The sequence below is a fragment of the Cryptotermes secundus genome, unplaced genomic scaffold, assembly GCF_002891405.2.
Source record: "Cryptotermes secundus unplaced genomic scaffold, Csec_1.0 scaffold174, whole genome shotgun sequence".
Taxonomy (NCBI): Eukaryota; Metazoa; Arthropoda; class Insecta; order Blattodea; family Kalotermitidae; genus Cryptotermes; species Cryptotermes secundus.
The window spans coordinates 931,398-945,478 of record NW_019734351.1 but is presented as its reverse complement, the minus strand read 5'-3'; the positions used below and the strand labels follow the sequence as shown (position 1 = coordinate 945,478).

Here is a 14,081-nt window from a genome sequence, read left to right as displayed (position 1 = left end):
GAGGTTGAAGGAGCATCAGCGGCACATCCGTCTCGAACAACCGGACAAGTCGGCCGTAGCTGAACACAGCATCGATCTGGGACACCGAATTCAGCTTCAGAATACCTCCATCCTCGCCACCAAGACCCGCTATATGGATCGCATTATTAGGGAGGCAATTGAGATTGAACTGCATCCAGGAAATATGAACAGAGAGGGGGGGTTTTGTCTCAGCAAGTCTTGGAAACCTCTCATCTGTTCTCTTAGAAAACCCCCACTGGTATATGACGCCAGATCCAGAAGGCCACACAGGCCATGACCAACCAACATAACAACCCCCACCCCTCAGCTCACGGGTGGTGCCCAGCCTTCAACCTTGCCTTTCTCTCCCCTACACAAAAACCACGCTTGTCCTAGCTCCCTTCCCCTACCCCTCCCAAACTACTGCTTTCACTTGTATACTTGCCCTTCCCCCTTCTCCCTCACTGCTCTCACATAGCTGTGTATTTTTCCACAGTCTGCTTTTACCGGTTCTCACGGTCTCTTTGCTTGCAGATTTCTTATATATTTTTTCTTCTACCCTGAAGATGGAGGCGATATGTTCCTCCGAAACGTCGGTTAACACCACATATACACGGTGCCAAATCCCAGAAGACTGCTTTCTTCAGACCTCTTTTGCATTTAACATATTTATTTATTAAATCACTGCCTTCGGTTTGGTCACTTCCTGGTATCTTTCAAGGAAGCAAAAATCATAACTCTGTCAAAACCTGTCAGAGACCCAAAGATTCCCCAAAACTTACAGCTGATCAGCCTCTTGTCCACTACAATCAAACTATTTGAGAAGCTGATTTTAAGAACAATCTTACAACACGCTGAGGAAAGAAACTTTCCAAGTGTAAGTCAGTTTGGCTTTCAAGCAGATCACAGTATGACACTTTAATGTATGAGGCTGGCGTATCATGTCGCCCTAAATTTCTACAATAATACATACATATATCAATGTCTGCTGTGTTCCTGGATATTGAGAAAGCCTTTGACACAACATGGCGTGCTGGCCTAATACGAGTATATAAATTTTAGAATTAGAATCTTTGATAAGTCTCATTAAGCTAATTGCTACTTTTCTCATGGATAGAAAATTTAAAGTCTTGATAGAAGGCGAATTTTCTATGCCAAGAAAAATAGCAGCAGGTGTTGCTCAAGTTTCTGTCCTTGCCCCAGTACTGTACAGTCCTTACATAAATGAAGCTTCTGTGGTACCTGGAACTCATCTTTCTCTCTTTGCGGATGATACCTGTATTTATGAGACAGAGAAACACAAGTGTTGAGTTCTCTGCAAACTGCAACATGGGCTCACTGTAGAGAATTTGTGGTGTGAGCACTGGAATATAAAGATCAATGAAGGGAAACCTCAGGCGATCCATTTCTCCAGAAGACTTAGCATCCTTGATGATATACTACAACTAAGCAGATGAGGCATTCCCTTTATAAGTAATATCTCATATCTTGGTGTCACCTTCAACAGGAGGATGACTTGGAGACACCATAACTAAAGGACTCTAGGTAAGGTCTTGCACACATACATGAAGACCTATTCTCTATTCAGAAGTGGGCGTTTAAGTACAAATATTAAACTTACGCTTTACCAAGCTCTGATTAGGTCAGTTAGACTGTGTCTGTGGTCTAGTGGTTAGAGTTCCTGGCTACAGATCCAGAGGTCCCGGGTTCGATTACCGGCGCTACCAGATTTTCTGAGAAATAGTGGGTCTGGAAAGGGGCCCACTCAGCCTTGTGAGAATAAATGAGGAGGTATTTCAAGGAAGTAGCGACTCCGGTCTAGAAAATCGAAATTAACGGCTGTGGAGATCCATTGTGCTGACCATGCGACAACCTCTATCTGCAAAATGTTGGCACTGACTTTGCCGACAAGCTGCAGTCACTCAGTTGGTATAGTTCGCTTGTGAACTACAGGTCACAGAGTTTATTTGTTGGTTTTGTTTCATTAGGTCAATTATGACTCATGCCTGTCGAACCTGGGCGTGTGTGGTGGACACTCACCTCTAGAAATTGCAGTGCCTGCAGAACAGTGCTCTGCACTATTGGAAATCTTGACAGGTGCACACCAGTCCATGAATTGCATGTGGCTTCAAAATTCCTCATGTGTATGACTACATAACTAAATAATGCAGGACACAGGCTTGTAAATCCAGTCACTTGGTATAGTGCAGTGACAAAGGATGCACAGAGTCCACAGTGATCTAGGCACTATGACAGCATGCATGTATTTGTGCTGAAACTACAGTGCAACAAATGTACCTGCTACATAGCAGGACTGACCCTTCCTTCATTTAAGAGGAGGCCTCATTTTGAAACACATACATGTCTAGAAGAGAATAAAAATCTTGGTAATGGATCTTGAGGAGACTGAAGCCAGGAATGACTGTGCTGGTGAAGCTAGCAGCCTGTTTAACCAACTGACCAAAGCCTGTTAGTCGAGTATTCTTGAGGTGGCAGTGGGGAGACAGTCCTATTGGACGTCGTCATGGAAAGTCGGCGGCTGGCATAGGAGACCCCATTGTTGTAAGCTGTTGCATAGCAATGCTGAATCTTGTTATGAGATAGATGCCAGCCTGTGAGGATGTGAACCCAGGAGCAGAGGAATGACCACCGTTGGATGACATTAATCAGCAGCACAGAGAACTCTAGGCTGTGTCTGATAGTGATTTGTGAAGTGCAGGCAGAGAGTCAGCAGTCTTGAGACAGCGGTTAGGACTTGTGGACTGTGAGCCATAAGGGTGTGAGGAGCAGCCCTGGTTAGAAGACTGTGGCCAGGCAGTGACTAGTGGAGGCTTTAACAAGCTGAGAAGACTAGTGTGGGTTATAGTGATTTGTGCAGCATTGTAGTCGCTTGTAATTCCAAGTTGTAAGTGTGCAGTAAATCCAATTACTGATCCAAACCTTGTCCGTAGTTAACATGTGACAGTATGATATGGTAACTAGCATGTCTGTTTTAAAATCAGAATGGTATAAGAAGTTTATACTTTTTCTGCCACTGAACTTCCTCAGCCATTAGTTAGTTTTTGTTAACTGTATGATGATATGATCTTCCACTGATGCTTAGAAGCTGATTTTCTATTGCATAATTCATATACATGTTACAAGATGTAACTTTTTTGCAGTCTCTTTCACCACATCCTGCTTCTGCCTTTGGGTGGTGATGTAGTTTTTTTTTTTGGATATGTGGGATATTTAATGATAATTTTCAGCTGCACAGTTTTATGTGGAATCAAGTGATAGGACAGGTGTAAATTATAAACTGGAAATCATGTGGAAGTATGAGGGTCGTACTGAAAGTCATGAGCAACAATTTTTTGTAAAGTAACATGCTTTATAATTGACAAACCAAATACACCACCTCAATCTATAGACCTTTCTTTATTTTTCCACATAATCCCCACTTCTTCGTACACATTTCTCCCAGCGTTCTGGGAGTTTGGAAATTCCCCTTCTGTAAAATTCCATTCCAGCCATTCAAAGACACTGACGCACTGCTTTCTGAATTGCCTCCCTTGTCTCAAAATGTCCACGCAGCTGATCCTTCACAAATCTGAAAAGATGGTAGTCGGAGGGTGCCAGATCAGGGCTATAGGAGGGGTGTGGAAGAACTTTCCACCCCATCTTTGCAATTGCTTCCAATGTGAGGAGAGCGGCGTGGGGACGAGCGTTGTCATGCAGGATGATGATGTTTCGTCCCGGACGTTTATCGCGCAATGCACGACGGAGCTTGTGCAGCATCTGGACATAACGAGCAGCATTGATGGTTTGCCCAGGTTCCAGGAATTCAGCCAGAATAAACCCCTCTGCATCCCAGAAGACTGTGCCCATCACCTTCACAGCTAATGGCACTGTCTTTACCTTCTTTTTTGATGGAGAATGCAAATGGTGCCATTCCATACTCTGCCATTTTGTTTCAGGCTCGAAATGGTGAAACCAGCTTTTGTCACCCGTCACAATACAGAGCAAAAAATAATCGCCTTTGTGTCGATATCTCTGCAGCAGTTATGAGGAGATGGCTTTTCGCTGACCTTTGTGGTCTTCGGTCAATAACTGCGGGACCCAACGAACACACACTTTCCTATAGCCCAAGCTTTCAATCATCTCCTGTACTGCACTGTGCCCTATTCCAAGTTTTTGGGCTATTATGTTCACAGTCACGCCTGTCATCTTGAACGATCTCATCCACTCTTTCCTTGTTGCGTTCAGTTGAGGCTGTTCGAGGATGACCGCTCCGAGGCTCATCTTCGATACTGGTGTTTCCACCTTTAAAATGTTTTCCCCATCTTCGAACACTGCTCGCACCCATGCACACACTTCCATAAGCGTGCTGAAGTCTCTGGTGAATTTGTGCAGCAGGGATTTCCTCTTTCACAAGAAATTCGATGACAGCACGCTGGCGAAACGACATGTCATTGTTGGCCATTTTGTTAGGAGTGATACTGGTCACGTGATGCAAGCTATTGATGTCACAGGACACTCAAGGTTAACACAAGAGCTGGTTCCACCTACCACCATACTCTCTTTTGTCTGCTGTTCCTAGGTTGCATGCAAAAAAAAGTTGCTCGTGACTTTTGGTACGACCTACGTAGCCATGATCTTATTAGGTTCTGTCCCACCACTTACCTTGGGGAATGGGGAAAATGACAAAAATCTTGTCAGGATAGTTGTTCTGTGATTCAAACCCAGAATGTGTAAGATGTTAAGCAAACATGCTAATTACTGATATTTTGACATTTGGCTTGTCCGTAGTGTTGTTAAGAAATGTCTCAAGGCTTCACCATGTGAAGTCTGTTTTTCTGTCTGTCCACATGTAACAACCTGAGAACCACTGAAGCTTTTCATGAAATTTGATAATGGAAGGGGGGGGGGAATGTTTATGGAGCCAATTTTGGTTAAAATTAGACAAAATAATGGACACTATGTGAATATGTACATGTATTGCTCCACAGGTCTGGAGGGTAATTTAATGCGTTTTGCCAAATATTGTAATAAAAAATGTTTTGAACAAACTCTTAGGGAAAATGGAACAGAATTTTATATGCAGTGCACTTCTTTCTATAAGATATACAGTTTTCAAGATAGGTGAACGAAATGGAGCAATTCTTTTTGTATGGCCTATAATGCTGCGTTGGCCGGAAGAAAGATGATAATGCAGAATATGTGATTTTCAGCAATCTCTGTTTGTCTTTAATATAGAGCTTTCTCTTGTGGTTTTCATTTTTCTTATTAAACAGTCTGCAGTTCTGTGCATGCCATGTAGGACTGGTCTTTATGGTAATAGGGTTAATTGTCCAAGCTTTCTGATTGTTTTTTGCTTTAAATATTGTGGGCACATTCCTCTGTCCTGTGTTTATGGAACATCCTGGCAGTTCTGGTGTAGTATATGGGCCTTTGTCATCTCTTAAAATTGGGGAATGGCCTAATGCAGTTTGGAGGCCTCAGTTATTTGCCTTGTAAATGTTTTTAAGGCCTTATGGAACAGTGTGGTAGTTCCTGTGTAATGTGTAGGCCAGGTCGTAACAGTAATTTGATACTTTCTCTGCACAAATTACTTGAGATGAAATGCATCATTTCTCCATTTCTTTATCGTTGTCATTGTCATCGTCTCTGGTAAGTAAAAGGAACTTATATTTAAGAAATTCTGAGATATTGTGTGCAAAATATATTCATTTTAGGATCTGCCCTTTGGCTCCTGGAATATGATTGATCTCTAACCACCAGAATTTAACTGGGACTGGTGGAATGAACAATTTTTGATTCAGTGTAACTGTGTTATAAGTTGAGTAACCAAATACAGATGCAGAAAGAAAATTAAAGAATGTATTACTTTTGTTTTTGTTCCCTGATATTAGTTTCTACTGTGAGGTTTTTAAACATCTAACATAAAAAATATGTGTATGACACGTACTGCAAGGAAACGTGGAAGTGAATGTTATTAAGTAATGCTAGTAGATTTCTCATTGAACCATGATCTCTCCTGGACTCCATTTTTGTAGATGGAAGCCAGTATTTGACTCTCTGTTTGTTACCAATGTGATGTTTCCTACAGGAGGTGAATGATCCAGCTAAGAATGATACCTTAGAGGCAGTGGAACCCCAGTCCTTGGAGGGTTTGTGGGAATTGGGGGCATTTGGTCTACAGGTCTCACAGGATCTGGGTGGCCTAGGACTCAACAACACCCAGTATGCACGCCTGGTGGAAATTGTGGGTGCCCATGATTTGGGTGTTGGAATAACACTTGGTGCACACCAGTCCATTGGCTTCAAGGTAATGTAGTTGTGTTGATTTTCTGTCCAGTTATGCCTTGTTAGCGCTCTGAAGGAACAGATGTTTCATAGTAAAGCACGTTGCAAGGATGTCTTCTACATATTATCTTAAAGGAAAATAGGCATAAACACCACAGCATAGGAGTCCTCCAAACCTTGATACCTTATAATTATCTTTCATAAACAATACCATCATGTTGTCAGAATGAACTTGTGAAGTGAGAAGAGCACTAGTGCCATTTATATGTGGTCTTGAAATTTTGTAAACTATCAAGCCTCTCGCACTTCTTTCTTTCACCTCATTTTTCTTTCTTGTTTCTAAAGTGAGAACATGACAACTGCTTTAATATTGGCGCCATGACAGTGGCTAATTAATCGTCAGAACCAGACAAGTCAAATCTATTAGCAGAAGTGTTATTAATATTGTCATGTGTTAGTGACTAGACACGGGGTTTGGTTTGATAATTGGATTTATGGAATACTTACAACTCATAACTACAAATAACTGTAACAGTCTCACTGATTTATGAACCCTGTAGATCACTGCTGCGAACATTAAGTCTTCTGTGTCTTCACTAATTGTTGCTTGATAGTGGCATCTAGCAATGCAGATTCCTGTAGTTCCATGCTCCCATCCTTGCTGGCTGGCAACTGACTCACAACTGACTAACTTCAGAGTCAAAGTTATGTTATGACCGATGATCAGGCAGCTAGTCTGTCATGGTATCAAGTCCCATCTTTGGCCCAAGACCAGATTTTTGTTACTGTCAGACAGTTACAAATTCACTGATGTGGGGCACCCACTCTGATGAGAGGACAGCTCTGTTGTGTGCCAGTGCATTCATTCTCATGTCTGAGTCATGCAGGACTCATGACCATATTCTGTTGTCTCAGATTTGAGACTCTCCCAACCTGGTGGAACAGGTCCCTCTGTTTATATCTGCCAGGAACAGGGTGGCTCAGTCATACACCCAGGCATTGGGTTCCCCTTTTGTAGCCTCCTACGACTCGTAGGGCTATGGTGGAGGTATTTAAACCCGTGTCAGTGTGGGGTTTGTGATGACAGAGTCACTTTATGGCTGGCGGTTTACCGCTATTCAGTTTGCCTTGGTGCTAAACCCTTTGAGGCTCATAACTTGAGTTTTTTATCAACTGAACCCTTGCTGTCACAGTCCTAATGTAACGAGAGGATGGGTTTGTTTCTTACGAATATGCTTAGCCTTTGTCAAGTGTATGTATTGCACATATAACATGTTATTGAAAATTCTTGCATTTGCACTATGTATAAGCCCTTTGTCAGTCCAGGCTTTGGAAAGCAGATCATGCCTATCTTACTTATCTTATGCTACAACATCAACTTAGTCACTTCAAAAGTTGTAAGCTTCACCACTGCCAAGTTTAAGCCTCTTATATTTTTTACATCTGGCTTTGCATTGTGCTGTACTGCAAACAGGATAATTCTTATGATTTTGTATGACTTCTGCTTGTTGCCTGCACAATTTTGCTATATAATTTTATACATACAGAAGGTTGAAAGCTGTGTGCAAATTGTGGACCGGTATGCACCTTGGAAAATTTCCAGTGGTACAGAGAACCTTGTTTTACAGGTGCTGCAAATTTAAGAGGTAGGTGTCTACTAAAAATTCCCAAGTGGGCCAAGAATAAGTCTTTAATGCTCACTTTTGAATAGGGAGTAGATTTTGATGAATGTTTTGAAGCCCTTGTCTTTAATCGTTTCTATGTGCAGTCTCCATATAATCCTCTTATCGAAGATTACACAGAGATATTTTACATGATTAATGAAAGGGATATTATGTCCATTCAGTGTAAGATGAGGCTCGGGGGACCTAAGTCTGTGAGGAAAATAGATGGCCCAAGTCTTATCTTCATTGATTTTTGTTTTTCATTGCTCACACCAAGTCTCAGTAGCACTGAGACCTTGCTGCAACTTTCTGAGAACCTATCCTTTGCAGTCTGTTGCATATATACAGGCGTCATTAGCAGAGAGCCCTAGAAAGACACTATGTGTTTGGGGTATATCATTTATATATATATGTACTGTAGAGTGTGGGGGACAAGATGGAAACTTGTGGCACCCCAGCTTGCATGTTCCTTGGCACAGACATTTCACCTTCGACCGAGACTCTGAATTTTCTCTGCAAAAGGGAAGAGCGAATAAGGTTGATAAGACCTATAAAAATTTGTAATATAGATAATTTATATAGCAAGCCAAGGTCCATTCTTGAGTAGCTGCAGAATTGGCGGCTCCTCCAGAAGGGCTCAGCTCCATGAGTAAGTAAGTAAGTAAGTAAGCAAGCAAGCCAAGGTGTGATGTTCCAGGTATTGAATCTCATGTCCATTTTCTTTAGCTTAGGTCATTTATCCAGAGGATCCATCCATGTCTCAGGCTTTGTGTTCATTTTCATGATCATTTTTTACAGTGAGTTGTTAGCCCCGCGTATAATTAGAATGATCAAGTCAAGGAGGATAAGGTGGGCAGGGCATGTAACACAAATGGGGGAGACGACTGCATATAGGATATTGGTGGGAAAGCCAGAAGGAAAGAGACCACTGGGGAGACCAAGGCATAGGTGGGTGGACAATATTAAAATGGATCTTAGAGAGACAGGATGGGATGGTATGGATTGGATTGATCTGGCTGAGGATAGGGACCAGTGGAGGGCTCATGTGAATGGCAATGAACCTTCGGGTTCCTTAAAATGTTGGGAAATTCTTGAGTAGCTGCAGAATTAGCAGCTCCTCAAGAATGACTCAGCTTCATGAGTAAATAAGTAAGTAGGTAAACAGGCAAGCCAAGGTGCCGTCTTGTATCACAGGTCTTTTCAATATTCAAGAACACTGCGGCCCTAGACATGTTATTGTTGAAATTTAAAGTGACATGGCCTGTAAGTCTTGTACATCGGAGTGTCTTGCTGTGATGGGGATGGATACCAAACTGGCTTGCATTAAGAAGGCCTCTTTCTTCAGTGTTTTTTTTAACTATTTTCAGAATAATAATTGAATGTAAATTTGGAGGGAATTTTGTGACTTACCAGATAGCCTTGATGAGGACCACACAGAGAACACTGTTTCCAAGAATTCCTCCATTGTTGAGTAACATGTTAAGCAGGCTGTTGCCTAGCGATGGCCTGGGTATTGTTGATGCAGGCACTTGTTTTCTTTACCATGCAAACGTGTTTACTGCTTCTTGTCTAACAATGGATGATTTTTTGGTGCCTGCTGTTCCAGTTTTCAGCTGCCATGTTGTAATATCTATGCATTTTAAACCCACAGAACCCTGAAATGCACCATTTCAACTTGCTTTTATCATGCCGAATTTCATGGTATTAACCAATAATCTGTTGTTCTGCATATCATTAACCTTCAAAACATGGACTGTTCTATGGCCAAAGCAGGTCTGGTGGCTGGAATTCTTTTCCTATATGGGACATGTACTATGAATCCTGCAACATTCAGCCTGCTGTTCACACTCAGTACTGAAAAAAAATGTGCGTCTCAGGTTCTCATGGTGGCGGTTGTGAAGAGTTCTATCATTTGGGATATAATGACATGCAGTCCATTGAAAGCCATCCAGTGGTAAACAGATGTTTTTCATTTCATGTCAGTTTGCGTTCCATTGTAATATTATATTTAGCATATGATCATAAAATTACAGTAATTACCAGTGTAATAAATTTTTTCAATGACTCAATATGTTTCACTCTTCTAGGCTCATCATCAGGGGTATATCTTCAGTGCAATAGATTTCAGGCTAATAGATTTAAGCCATGCTTGTGGAGTCTGCCTACAACTCTCTGTAACCTCTAGAAGTGGCAATAATGCTACTGGATGTGTATATACTTCATAAAAGCTCAGTCATTTCTCAGAATCTTGCGGTTACCAACAAGAGGTTTTGATTTCAGGGCATCTTGCTCTTTGGGACTCCAGAACAAAAAGCGAAATACTTGCCTCGAGTGACAACAGGAAAAGAATTTGCTGCATTCTGTCTCACAGAACCTTCATCAGGCAGTGATGCTGGCTCCATCAGGTGAGAGTGCAGTGGTGAACTGTGCAGACTAGATAAGTGAGTCACTAAATAAATATGTAAATGTCATAAAAAGTTGTTAAAGAGTGTACAGTTTTCCCTTGATAATTTTTTTTTTCAGAGGACTAGCGAAAAAACTTTTTGTAAGAGAAATGTAAAATTGGGTTCATGTTTCGGATCCACTTTTGTATTTTGATTCCAAAGAATTGTTTCATACTATTTCGTTTGTAAAAGACATACACATATTATATGAGAGCAACTTGGAAATGTAGTGGCAACACCAGAGCTATTTCTAACTTTAGTGCTGAAGAAAAATTAACAAACCACAAGTCATAATGGACCACCTAAAAGTTATATAAAAATAATATAAACATATGAACATGCTACATTTGGATTTGCTACATTTGGATTTGCCTCCACACACTATGTAATATAATCACGATTTTATGGAGTGACTGTAGACAGAGTTTGGATTGGTAGTTGGATTTACTCAACATTTAACAGATCATAATTACAAGTAACCAAAGTATAATCTACTTTTCTTTCATTAAAAATGAACGAAAAAGAGGCTTATGATATTACCATTCAGTCTGCCTCAACTTTTGAATCAGTGAATTGATTGTCACAAGATTTGGTAAGGCCATTATGCTGTTTGAGGTCACTCCAATATCCTGCTTTCCATTTTCTTAAAATAGTAATGATATTTTGGATGCAGTAACTTGTGAGGTGGCACAGGAGTCCATTAACAAAATTGAATTTCACTGTTGTATTATGCATTTCCATTTTTAGATATTCCATTAACAACACAAGATTTGTAGACTAGAAGTCAGTGCATTAGGAAAGTATGCTTTATGAGTTTACCCAGAACTCCATGCTGTAATTGCTGATGTATGGTGTTTACCTTTGACATAAAGGAGAAAACATTGAAAGTGGTTGAAACTAGGTCTTTTGATATATGGTACAGTTATTGTTGACTGACTATCTCATTCACTTATTTGCAGATTTATTTAATGATTCATTCCATCATTGATGAACTGATGCAGTGGTACATGTTCTTCATTAGGTAGCTGATGGCTGCTTAGATGGTCAAGAGATTCCCAGTTGACATGAAACTTGGAGACTCATCATGGTGTTAAAGAAAACCTACCATTAGACCCTATTCTGAAGCTGTTCAGTCTTGTTCACAGCTTTGAAAACCTGTTGCTATAAAACGAAATTTGATATTGTCCTTAGCTCTCTCTCTCTCTCTTTTTTTTTAAGATATCCTGTCCATCTTGTGCTTTATGATTTATACAACAGGTTCCTTCTTGCTGTCTTTTATGTGACTGCTCTGTTACAGGTCAAGAGCAGTGCTTTCTGCAGATGGCAAGCATTACATCCTGAATGGGAGTAAAATTTGGATTAGCAATGGAGGACTAGCAGAGATTATGACTGTGTTTGCCCAAACACCTGTCTTGGATGAGAAAACTGGTATGATAAATTGAGAGTGGCTTGTAGGTAGATTTTTTTTTATTTTATCATGTACATGGTTTAGGCCTCTTAGCCTTTTCTGGCATCAGGTTCAATTAATTCAAATTGATCCTTCAATTTTTAGGCTGTATGGCCTGGAATTCTTCCTGTGGGGCAGTAATATATTTACAGTGGATTCACCCTTCATCCATTCTGCTAATATGTTGCATCCACTTTGTCTGGTGTTTTTTACTTAATATTGAATATTCCAAAATCTTCAGTCTTTATAGTTTTTTTGCTTCTATCCAGCTGTTAAAACCTTGTTTCTGTGGACTCTGTTCTTGTCTCCTGTTTGTTCAGAGTCCAGCACCCTGCTTCATGCAGGAGAATAGCTACAGCCACAGTCTTATAAAATGTCAAAGGGTGTCCTTGTTTCTACTTTATTTATCTGTGCAGTCTTTAATGTGTCCCATAAATATTGGAATCAGTATAGCTTATCTCTTATGTTGAGGGGACAACTTCACATTTTTTTACCTGTATCTCTTATTATGTCATTTTTGATCATATTTAAGTTAAATTGTATATTGCATTGCAGTATTGTGATTGTGAAAAAAATTGATTTAGAAAGTTTGACAGATTAGCTCCTTGTCAGTTACCCTGAATACAAAAAGTAGTTTTGGAAATGTACCTTGTCTGTGTCCACAGTTGGGCAAATTTTGATTGTATTCAGTATTTAAGTATTTGTCCATTATAGGTCAGTGACTGGTAAAATATATGTATCAGGTAGTGTGTTTTCTGCTAGGTTCCATATCCAGTTTTCCTGAATTTTAGCATATATTTTATAAAAGTTACTTAATAAGTTGATTGCTCTGTAATTGTTTCAGTCATCATTATTGACTTTTTTTTTGTATATTGGTAGGACTACAACTGTTCCCCAATCTTCTTGGATATGATCTATTTTTGACCATATTGTTGGTCTGGTGTAATCTTGAGCTAACTTATTTCCCAGTGTAATGTTGATGTCTGCTGCTAGGACAATATAATCATTTTTGTTTATCTTGTCTCTTATGGAATGTAGTTTCTTATAAAATTCATGAGTAGATTTTTCTGTTTTCCCTCCTCTGGGAGCCATCTAATCTAGACCAGTCATTACATGAGGAGCTTTGTTTCGTTCTCATTAACAGTGCAAGGGGGTTGAATACTTCCACCATGACCCTGTGAGTTGTAGGAGGCAACGAAAAGGGAAGTCTAAAATCTGAGACACTAAGATATGGTCACCAGTCCCAAGGGACTCGGACTAGAGAAAGACCGCGCTGGCAAGGGCCAGCAGCATGTGCAGAAGACAGTCCCGTCCTCTCATCGGCGAGGGCGTCCCAAAAAATAAGACCATAATTGTCAAACGGTAATAATTAATATCTGGTAATGAGCCCCATATGGGGCATGACACCAAGACTTACTGACCGACCATCAGTTGCAGTGTGACTGACTTTGACTTGACTTGACTAAGAGGGCAATAGCTGTGTATTCTCTCTCTCCATTTTTATCCTATTTTCCTTTCTGAGGGACAGAACGTACATTTATGAGGTCACCATGATGTCTCTATGTCCCACACTTTCACCTTTTGAATCATAGGACAAATTTTCACAAAACTTGGTATGAATGTTACACTGTTAGAGTCCGCCCCAACTCTGTACTTCTTGTTTCCTACAATCGCTAATAACATCATGGTGGATGCACAAACTTGTGAGGTGGGATCAACCTTATGCCATTTAATATAGGGTTGTGATGTGTTGTATGGTAATAGGTATTAGAAAAATATGCAGCCTCTATAAGGTAATATTTCTGTAGAATGTGAAATAATATTTACCCATTTAATGTTCCTTGATTTAAGATTGTTCCCTTTTTTTAGTGTTATTTTCAGTGACCCAGAGTTAATAATCCCTGTTCTAAATTAACTCTGTTTAAGATGTGCCTCAATTTAGTGCTCAAAGCCATTGCTCCCCAAAATATTTCAAATAGAGTGTGGGACCATCGCACATACTAACATTCACCTGTCTAACAGACAGCACTCACTCCTAGTCAATATCACATTGCTGCACGTTGCTGCCACCACTTTTATTTATACGGCACTCGATGTCATCACCTGCACCATAGGCAGCTGTTCCTACCGGCACATAGAGCACAAAATCACTGGCCGGACAAACCAGCTGAACGGCCACAAAGACTTGGTCTACTACAAAGGAGCAAAGTCTGCCAGGGCACTCACTATGGAACAAACTGC

General features: G+C 40.5%; 1 protein-coding gene across 1 annotated transcript in view; it reads left to right on the top strand.

The window, feature by feature from the left end:
* Positions 1 to 14,081, top strand: part of LOC111868786 (very long-chain specific acyl-CoA dehydrogenase, mitochondrial) — a 41,133-nt gene that overhangs the window by 11,380 nt on the left and 15,672 nt on the right. The window contains exons 3-5 of the mRNA XM_023859758.2: positions 6,089 to 6,307; positions 10,230 to 10,354; positions 11,691 to 11,821. Coding sequence (XP_023715526.1) covers positions 6,089 to 6,307; positions 10,230 to 10,354; positions 11,691 to 11,821 — 475 coding nt within the window. The remainder of the gene's footprint in view (positions 1 to 6,088; positions 6,308 to 10,229; positions 10,355 to 11,690; positions 11,822 to 14,081) is intronic.